The following is an 11,002-nucleotide window of genomic DNA, read 5'->3' on the forward strand; positions in this document are numbered from 1 at the left end:
AATTATACACTGTCTTTGATTTTAGCTGCCCATATAAAAGTATATGTGCTGTTATAATTAATACAGCCTGTTATTAACAAAGTATTTGCCAACTGAAATAAAAAAAAACTAGACTACAGGGTGGAGAGAGCAACTGAAGGAAGCTTTTGAATCTAGTAATCTACTGTATGTATTGTGGTAGGATAAATCCATCGTAAAGGTAAAATTGTAATATAAGGAATATACATTTTTGAACGGCTGATATTTTGATGGGAATTGTTTTAATGTATACAATTTTCATAAGGGTTTAATAAACTTAGAAACACAACTTGCCGGTGCTTTTTTTTCATGGTTTTTTTCTTATCTGTGGCAACAGCCGTCGCATTTATTTTTTGGAAAATCCATTGGCAAGTATATTTTTTCATTTATATTTTTTAAACATATGGTACCTTTAGAAATCTGAAGATAATGTGCCTGAGTCAGATGCGATCACAATGCCGACACAATGCCGACTTTTTCAGTGACGGAACGGAGAGGCATCACAAGTGTAGCAGCCACCCACAAGGGAACAGAGACTCACACCGAAGCCATCGCAACATGCTCGGCAACTGTGTACTCTGAAGCAACTGCCGCGTAGATGAGAGGAACACTGACTCTCTGAGTGCTTCCATGGCCATGCAGACTAGCCGTGGAAGCTGTGACACTGGCTTCATAGTTTATGCATAGGAGATCACAGTTGCATGCTGAGACACGCCCCCAAAATGGTCACGACACGCCTGTGTGTTTGCAGGCAGTGCCAGTTACCTCCCCAAATGACCTCTTCTTGTCAATCACTCTGCGACTGATTCCTCTTTGTGAGCAGCATTGCAAAGGTACATTGGCACGTGCGCAATTTGGTTGCAACACATATGCAGTCTGCTAATAATCACTCCATTGTGACATGATCGAGGTTATGACCGCATCTGAATCAGGCCCAGTGTGACTATAATTAACAAATGCATTCTCATTCCACAGGCCAAAGAAGAGTTTTGCAACATCTGGGGTATAATACATGCAACTGCCGTTAACCAAGATGGAAGATCAGTTACACCAATCACCAAACCATCTCAGCACCAACAAGAGGAATTATTGCAAAGCATATATAGAATTATAGACCCATGTTCTGTGCAGTATGTCGAGGCTCATGGCACAGGAACACCTGTTGGGGACCCAATAGAAGTCACCAGCATAGGAAACATCATTGGGAAAAAGCGTCCAAGTGGAATGAAGCCTCTAAAGATTGGATCAGTTAAAGGGAACATTGGTCACACTGAATCAGCTGCTGGCATGGCTGGTCTAATAAAAGTACTGCTCATGATGCACCATGAAGTTATTCCACCATCGCTACATTACACTAAAGAACTTGGAATCAAAAAAATTGAAGAATCAAATTTAATTGTTCCTACAAGCCCAGAAAAATGGCAGGAGGATGTAAAGTTTGGAAGAATAGCAGGAATTAATTGTTTTGGGTTTGGGGGAACTAATACTCATGTTGTGGTCAAGAAATGTGAACAAATATACCCTCAATGTCATTCAGAAAGACCTGTTGAAATATTTATTTTATCTGCAGCCTCCAGAAAATCTCTTCAACTTTCCATTGAAGATACAAAACGTGAGCTGAATAAGCCGACATCTGTATCTCTGGAAAACCTGGTTTACACAGCAGCTTGCCGAAGAAGTCATCTTAGTTACAAATACAGGACAGCATTTCTGACATCTTCATTAACCCATTTACATCAACAACTTCAGTCTGTGAATACGGAGACACCTCCAGCCAAAGGAAGTCCTCAGATTGTGTATGTACTCTGTGGAAATGGAGTCCTTTATAAAGGGATGTGCAAGATGTTACTGGAACATGAGCCAGTGTTCAAAGATAAATGTTTAGAGATAAATGAGATGATTCAAGTCTACACAACCCTGTCTGTGGTAGAATTGCTAGAGAAGGAGTGTGATGATTTCTCTAGTCCAGATGTGGCCCAGTTACTGCTCTTTACACTCCAGGTATCTTTAGTGGCTCTCCTGAGATATTGGGGTATCAAACCAGACTGCATTGTGGGTCATTCAGTTGGAGAAGTTGCTGCTGCACATTGCTCTGGACTTCTTTCACTGGAAGATGCTGTTAAAGTTATTTATTTCAGGAGCACATTGCAATGTAAGGTCACAGGGGGGAAAATGTTGGTTGTTGGAAATCTACCTGTGACTGAAATATCTAAACTTACTGTGTCTTACAATGGCAAAGTATGTATTGCTGCTTACAACAGTCCTACCTCATGTACAATCTCTGGGGATGGAGAGTCAATACAGGACCTTCATGAGAAAGTAACTAAACATTACAGTAAAAACAATATATTTCTCCATGTGCTAGATGTTCCCACTGCGTACCACAGCCACCTGATGGATCCTATATTAAGTGAGATAAAAAACATACTACAGGATTTAAAACCACAAAAGATGGAAACTGAATTAATTTCAACAGTGACTGGAAAGCCAGCATCCAAAGGAGATTTCACTACTGGGGACTACTGGGCTAAAAATATACGTGAACCAGTTGCTTTTGAACAAGCTGTACAAATTTCTGCAAAGGATAAAGAACACCCAATATATATTGAAATAGGACCCCGAAGAGCATTGCAACGAAATATATTGGAAACTTTAGGATCAAATACAATCATTTTACCAGTTGTGCAACCCAAAAAAGAGTATGAGACTATATTTTCTATGTTGATGATGCTTTTTACAGCGGGGTACAATCCAGACTGGGGCAATATCTACAAGTTATATAAATCTTCCCCAGCTGGGATTCCAAGATACCAGTTTGATCACATCAAGCAAGACATAAATTTTGAAAAAATCAGGCAAGGAAGTATGACAGTAGCAACTGCTATCCATCCACTTCTCCATGGAATAGGTGAGAACTTCACAGAGTTCAGATGTACAGTGTCTAAAGCACTGACACCATACATCTATGAGCATAAGAACCTGGGCTCCGTCCTAGTTCCTGGGACATTTTATGTAGAGCTTGGACTGGCAGCTACAGCTACCAGTTTAATACCCAAAGTTCCTCTAAGTTCTCTGGAAATCAGTGTTACATTTTCTAGACCATGTGTTCTTCGCCAAGACTATTTAGAGCTAAATGTAAAGCTACAACGAGAAGACCAGATCACTCATTTTGATGTGCTTACATCACATCTTTATGCAAATGGGCAAATTAAAATAAATCACTGTAAAACAAAGATAAGCCAACAAATCTCTATTGAACATATTTTCAAAAGATGCCATTTAATTTTCAAAAAAGAAAAAATTTATGAGCAGCTATATAAATTTGGGTTCGAGTACGGGAAGGCTTACAGACAGCTTGTTGATGACATTCATTATGGAGATGTTCTTAAAGAAGCAATCACCAGAATAAGAGTAAGTGAAGAAGTCAGAGAAACAATGTATGAGTACCACATACACCCAGTCATTTTAGACTGTTTTCTTCAAATGGTTGTTTGTGTGGGAGATAGAGACAAAGATACTACAGCAATCTTCCCATCATCCATAGGTAGCTTGACTGTTTTTCAACCCTTCCAAGAAGAAATGATCCTATACATACAATTGATAAAAACAACAAAGAATTACTTTGAACTGTGTGGATGTTTTGCAGATAACAATGGCATGATGTTAGTGGAATTAAAAAACGTGAAGATGTCATTTGTGAAGCAAACAGAGGCCAAACAAGAAAACACTTTTTTCCAAGTCACTTGGACACAGACTCCCCAATCCATAGATATACCAGAACAAAAGCCAAATATGCTGATTTATGCAGACAACTATGGAGTAAGCCAACAATTATCAAAATACATACATGATGGACTGAGCTTCATTTCCTTTCAAAGCTGGGATTCTGATATTCAGATACATAAAATACTCCAGAGTGAATGTAAAGATGTTGTGTTCATGTGGGGAATCCAAGCACTGAGCAAGGATATTCCAACCAATCTCACACAGTATCTAGCAAAGTGCTGTGAGGTCTATCGGCAGTTGATCTTAGCAGTGAGTCAATGGACCCCCAAGGCTACTATCAGGACAGTCACATTGAGGAATACTAGAAATACCCTGGATGACATTAATCCTGGTTTTGCTTTAATTGGTATGACAAGAGCTTGTATCATTGAAAAGCCTAATATTACATTTCAACTGATTGATATAAGTTCTTCAAGTCCTGAAGATGTGGAAGCCCTAGGCCAAGTTCTTCTTAATTATAAACCAAATGATTATCCAGAGATTTGGATCAATGAAGGTTGTATTTACACAAGTGAAATTATACCCACCAACACTGAAAACTGTAGGCAGCAAATAACAACTTTAGAAAAGTCAGACTATTTCACCTTGTACACTGCAGAACCTTACACAGTAACAGGACTTACTGCTGAACAAACTCATCTCAAACATAGTCAGCTCACAGACAAATGGATCGAGATTATGGTTGATCAAATATGTATCCACGCTGAAGACTATTTTCCTGTTAGTATGTCAAGCTGGAAGTATGGAAATACTTTGTATTGGAGCACTTTGTCTAATGAAGAACATGAATTAATTGCTCTGGACTTTGCTGGTACTGTAACTTCCATTGGAGAAAATGTCAAGAAAATTCAAGTTGGTGATCGTATAACTGCATGTTATCCAACTGTTGCAACCTCTAAAGTGAGACTTCCTGAGAATGTTTGCTATTTGGTGAGGAAAGTTCCAATGTTAAGAAATGCTCCTTGCGTTTCGCTATTTGTCTTAGCCTGGGAAGTTTTTTGTCACCAGCTACCACATGCAAAGAACAAACCCAAGCTAGGTATTATGGCTACTGAAATAAAGTCAGTTTTGTGCACTGTTTTATCCAAGACAGCAAAACAAGTAGGCTGGGAAACAGTAATATCTCAAGAAATTACAGCGGACTTCATACAGTGCAGTGCCATGATTATTCTCCCTTCACCGGATGTTGTCTCAGCAGAAGCTCTTTTCAAGCTGCCACTCCTCAAACATGTAATTGTAATATGTGGTCATAGCAACCATGAGAGTTACCAGAATCTGGCGCTAAGCTGTAGACAAGACATTCATGTCCACCTGCTTTATGTTGCTGCCATTTTTCAAAAGGCAAATTTACAGAAATTTGCAAAAGACATATATAAATGGTTACAGTCACTATCTGTAGACATCCATCTTATTCTTCCAAAGAATATGATTCAACCATCATGTAGTACAAAGAACATAACAACCAGCTACTTCACAGCCCAATGCGTACCCCTTATTGAGCTAGACAACAACACAATCTCGAGAATTACATTGTCTTCATCTGATCCAGTGCTCTTCAGGCACAATGCGGTTTACATTGTCACGGGGGGACTAACTGGTCTTGGCTTTGAAACTGTGAAATTTATTGTGCGGAATGGAGGTGGCCACATTGTGATTTTGTCCAGAAGACACCCAACCCCAGAAATTAAAAAACAAATATCTGAGGTTCAGAATGAAAGGGAAAATACTAACATAATCACGTTACCATGTAACATAAGCTACTATTCTGAAGTGAAAAATGCCATAAAATCAATACAAAAAATGTTTCCAAACTTTCCAATCAGAGGCATCTTTCACAGTGCTGTAGTTTTACATGATGGAGTTTTGCAGAATCTAAACCTCTCACTGTTTGAGAAAGTCCTTAGCCCAAAAGTGGATGGGACAGTGAATCTTCATTGTGCTACAATAGACCAAAAGCTTGATTATTTTGTCTGCTATTCCTCTGTAGCTTCATTTATAGGAAATCCAGGACAAGCAAATTATGCTGCTGCCAACTCCTTTCTAGATATGTTCTGTCAATACAGAAGAAATATTGGTCTATCGGGGCAATCAATAAATTGGGGAGGTCTCAATCTTGGAGTGTTGCTCAATCAGCACCAAATTCATAAACTTTTGCAGGCAAAAGGAATACTTCTTCTGAATACCGAGGAAATTCATGAGTATCTGAAACTATGTCTTTTACTAAACAATAATCATCAGGCAATAGTCAAATTTGATTTTAAAACCATGTATGCAAACCTCATTTCTAATATTCCATCACTGAAGAAGCGGTTTTACAATGTGATGGTTGAAAAAATTAAAAGTTGGGAAGACACCCCAAAAATTAAGGAATCTTCCAAAACTAATGAAATTCCAGAGGATTACATTTTGTTACTAATTAGTGAGCTCACCAATGTCAGCTCACGTGACATTGCAAGCAATAGTCTTCTGAATTTTCTTGGGATTGACTCAATGTTGGCTATGACATTGCAAAATCGTATCTTTATGGAGAAGAATGTAAATGTTCCTCTCGTAACACTGCTAGATCCCAACACATCTATCTCAATGCTGGTGTCAGAGGTCCAAAAAAACATTTCAAATGAAGAAAAGCCAGTGCAAAGAGTAATAGAGGAGACAAAGCTATGATACGAAAATGTCCATCATTTGCAATCGAATGAAAAGTATGAAAAAAATTAAAGTGGACGTGAAAAAAATAAAACAGAGAAATATTAATATAAAAAGCCAACTAAAATACCTATATTCAGTCATGTAGAAGTGATAAATTAATTTTGATATATTAACATTATTGGAATTATGATTCAGATCTGCCCCAAGGTCAGTTGTACTTTGCAGTATACATTTGAAATATTCTGTTCATCTGTGTTGCAAAAAAGTCTTCAATGTAAACAAATAAAGCAAAAAATTAACAGCATGCTTTTCTACGAACAGGGCATTTGTCTATTTATTTAAAAAAGACAGTGACTGAAAATGTGGCAGTGATGTAGATTGCTATATACTAAGCAACTTGTAAAGTATTGTTTTTCAGTAAAACACAAATAGATATTTATAGGGTACCTTAAGAAGTCTGCAGCACCTTGTTGTGAAAAGTGAGAAGTGAGTTATTTGGAGGAATTGATAGGCTTTTATGATAGTTGAGTCTTAAGGGCTAATTTAAAGGTATGGAGAGTGTTAGAAAGTCTGAGTGAGAGAGTGTGAGGACGTTATCAGAGCAGAGGTGAGGCAGCATTCAGTGTAAGATCGGCAAGGACGGAAGGGATTGTAGAAATAACCACATTTGGAGATGTAGGAAAGAGTGGGGTTATGAGGGCTTTATATGTGTACGTGAGAACTGTAAATGGTATTCAGTGGTAGATAATGAGAAGTTTCCAAATGGGACAGCCTGATACAGGGTGGATCCAATTAGCCATGGGGTTTACAAATTGGACTTTTCACGTTGTGCCCATTAGTTTGGTCGGGTCTAGCTGCTTTATGCGGCTAAACCCGACCTCTAAGGGCGCAATATGTGCAATACAACAGATCAATTGAATATCGCCATGTGATCTCCTGTCAGTTTAGATAGATTGGCGCAATATAACAGTTGAATATCGCCCTTGGAGTTCAACTTTAGGGATATAGAGGAAAGAGATAAAGTACTAACAAATCAGCTTCTGTCATTTTAAAGGCTGAGTTTGAATAGCTGATTGGTCTCTCCACTTATCTCTCTCCAATGCTTGATACATCTCCCCCTATGGCTGTGATATAAAGCTGGGTTGGACTAGTAGCAGACAGACATTACAGTTTAATGAAGACAAAGAAAGAAGTTACACACCATAATTACCCTGGTATCTTCTTTTCTTTACATTGGCTGAAACCAGTAGGGGTCTCTCACCCCATATTCAATGCTTTAGCAAATACGGGACAGCAGAACCCAGAAAATACCTCAAAAGCCTTCCCTATCTCTTTCACACAGACAACTATCAATTGACACATATTGTCTCATTATCAAGAACACTGGCTGTGGCCAGTATATAATGATAATTTGAACCTGTGTACTTTTTAACCATGTTGTGTTTCATGTCTGTATATGTTATGTGTTCATATTTCGCATTTTAACATATTTTTGGAGTTTACTCTACTCCAATTTTACTTTGTGATAACAAATAAAAGTTACGTTTTATATTACCCCAGATGTCCATTGTATCCAGACTGTAATCTTGTGGTAGATAAGAGGGTCCCTACTTAGGAGACTCTTGTGCCGCATTCTTGCGGTAATCCTTTTATGCAAGACATTACAGTTTAACCAGAGTTGGATCAGGGCCGGTGGTAGGCAGACAGTAGACCGGAGACAAGTCAAAGTCAAGAGCCATAGAAAAGAATGAAACCAACAATGAAACCAAGGAAGCAGCAGCTATAGCTATGCCGTCTACATCTGCATTAGCCTCACTGAGTTGAAGAGGCCTAGCTCAGGATTGAGTGAAACAACAAATATGCAATCTTTTTAACCAAAATAATCTCTCAATCAATAGCACATTCACTTGACTTTGTATCAGGGCATTTTTAGTTAAATGTTGAGTATAACAGTAAGTCAAAATTAGATACAGAGTATAGTGTGCAAATAGATGTAAGATAAATGGGTACAAATTTCACTTGCCACAGCACATGCAGGGTGTCCCTGTGTAATGACTGAAATTCACCATAAAATATATTACATTGTGATTGCAAATAAAACCCAATCACAAAAAAAGGAAAATAAGCTTAAAAAGATATTATTGTACTCACCCTCCCTAAGAGAGGTACCACCAGGCAGTTATTGAGGCATTCGAAACCTGGTAGATGTTACGTTTGTGAATAGGGGTATATGACAATGACATTGCAAATGAAATGTCTCAGTTCTTCAAGAGAGATAATCCTGCCTCAGATGAGAAGATGGAAACACAGACACCACTCTGAAGGAAGAGAAAACCCCATCTATAATGGATGATGGCTGCTCTAAGGGTAGTCAATAGAGGCCAGAAAAGTCTCCATTTTTCCAAAGCAGTTGGGGAAATATCTGCAAATAGTTGAATATCCCCAAGGGAACCAGAGATCGTTTAAGCCACTCTGAGAAGCCATTCTTTGAAAAAGTGGACTCTGGGTAGGGTATCTTTAGGAAAAGATTCAGCAGCCTCCTTTGACTTAAGCAGTCAATGTAGTCTGTCAATGAGCAAGTCTGAGGAGGAAGTGGATGATAATGACTGTTGGAAAAAGAGAAGTGACATACAGTATGTGTACACATGTGCATTAGAGACATCATCTGGTCTTCCTCAGATATTAATGTTGTTACATTGTGATCTGTCTTCAAGGTATGTAAGCTTAACTTTGAAGACATTGTGGGAAAAGACCAATTCTTCCATTTCGTGCCCCAGATGATCGGTTTATGCTCCCAGCTCTGTCATTTTGCACTTTATATCCTTGACAGTTTCCTAAAGTCCACTTTCATTTTCAATTTTAAAGATGACAGAACAGATAGAGAACAAAGTAACTGGACAATCAATGGTAACAGTCAGGGATTCATCTTGTGAACCAGAGGAGATGGTGTCCTTGTAGTAAGATGAGGAGGTGGAAGACTGGCATGAAACATATCCTTCCCTGATATATAGGCTCCAAAAATGCACAGGAGGTACAGATTTGTCTTGTTTCAGTTTCTTAGTGCCCATGATTAGAGATACAGGTGGTAATTCCGAGTTGCTCATAGCTGTGCTAAATTTAGCACAGCTACGATCATTCACACTAACATGCGGGTGGGTGCCCAGCACAGGGCTATCCCGCCCCGCATGTCATTGCCGGCCCCCCGCAGAAGTGCAAAGGCATCGCACAGCGGCGATGCCTTTGCGCTTCAAGAGTAGCTCCCGACCAGTGCAGCTTTAGCGTGCTGGCCGGGAACTACTCATCGCTCACCGGCCCGCAGCGGCTGCGTGTGACGTCACGCAGCCGCTGCAGCCCGCCCCCCATTCGGTCCGACCACGCCTGCATTGGCTGGACTGCGCCCACGAAACGGCGGCCAAACGCCACCGTTCTGCCCCCCCCCGCCCAGCGAACGCTTCTGCCTGTCAATCAGGCAGAGGCAATCTTAGTGGCCCGACAGCCTTCGGCCGTCTGGCATGCGCCGGTGCACTGCAGCGCCAGTGCATGCGCAGTTCTGACCCGATCGCACCACTGCAATAAACTGCAGCGTGCGATCGGGTCAGAGTGACCCCCACAATTGTAAAGTATATCAGAGAGAAAATGGAGTAAAACGAAGGACTGCAAAGACTCCTTGAATATGTGACTATTGGATATGGCTGATAGTCACTATTTCATTGCCAGATCCATGGGTGGCTGAGGTAAATACAGGCTTAAAGTATTAGATGTACATATTCTAGCAGAGATTTCATATTGGCTGGTATTATTTCCCTTTGTCCACTGGGTGCCAGTAGAGGTGTAAAGACACCTTTAAGAATTAATTATATTAAGAATGAATACCATCTTTAGACTCTAGTATTGAACATGGTCTTATCTCTGTTCATCTATGCTACATGATCTTCAGCCACCAGCTTTGAGAGGGGCAAATGCACAGTTGTGTATGATGGTGGGGACAGGGTCTGGGATATGGAGGAAGTGTTCAGAGGCACTCATAAGTAGGGGGTCAAAGAAACATACAGTATGGTGAGGCAGTGGTCAGAGGAAATCATAGAGAGGCAGTGGTAAGAAAGGTGCGCTTGGGGGAGGCAGTGGTCAGAGATACACATGGAAAGGCAGTGGTCAGAGGGGCAAACGTATGGGGTAGATCAGTGAAATACATGAGAGGGATAAGGGCAGAGGTACACATACTGTATGAAGTGTGAAAGCTTTCCAAGCATGAGGAGGAGGAGAATAAATTAGGGGTGTGCACCAGGACATTTTTCTGGTTTTGTGTTTTGCTTTTGGATCTGGATTTACTTCGTGTTTTGGATCTGGATTGATTTTGCCAAAACCACCCTTGTGGGTTTTGGTTTTGGATCTGGATTTTTTCGAAAAAATAATCAAAACAGCTAAAATAACAGAATTTGGGGTGTTTTTGTTCCTACCGTATTATTAACCTCAATAACATTCATTTCCACCCATTTCCAGACTATTCTGAACATCTCACAGCTCACAATATTGTTTTTATCCAGTTTAGACC

At 39.8% G+C, this 11,002-nt stretch overlaps 1 protein-coding gene across 1 annotated transcript in view; it reads left to right on the top strand.

Moving 5' to 3' along the window:
- LOC134929565 (mycolipanoate synthase-like) overlaps positions 1-6,468 on the top strand; it is a 54,880-nt gene extending 48,412 nt beyond the window's left edge. Inside the window, exon 6 of the mRNA XM_063925157.1 lies at positions 994-6,468. Within this exon, the coding sequence (XP_063781227.1) occupies positions 994-6,468 (5,475 nt within the window). The remainder of the gene's footprint in view (positions 1-993) is intronic.
- The last annotated feature ends 4,534 nt before the right edge of the window (positions 6,469-11,002 follow it).

This window comes from Pseudophryne corroboree, chromosome 5 (genome assembly GCF_028390025.1).
Source record: "Pseudophryne corroboree isolate aPseCor3 chromosome 5, aPseCor3.hap2, whole genome shotgun sequence".
Taxonomy (NCBI): Eukaryota; Metazoa; Chordata; class Amphibia; order Anura; family Myobatrachidae; genus Pseudophryne; species Pseudophryne corroboree.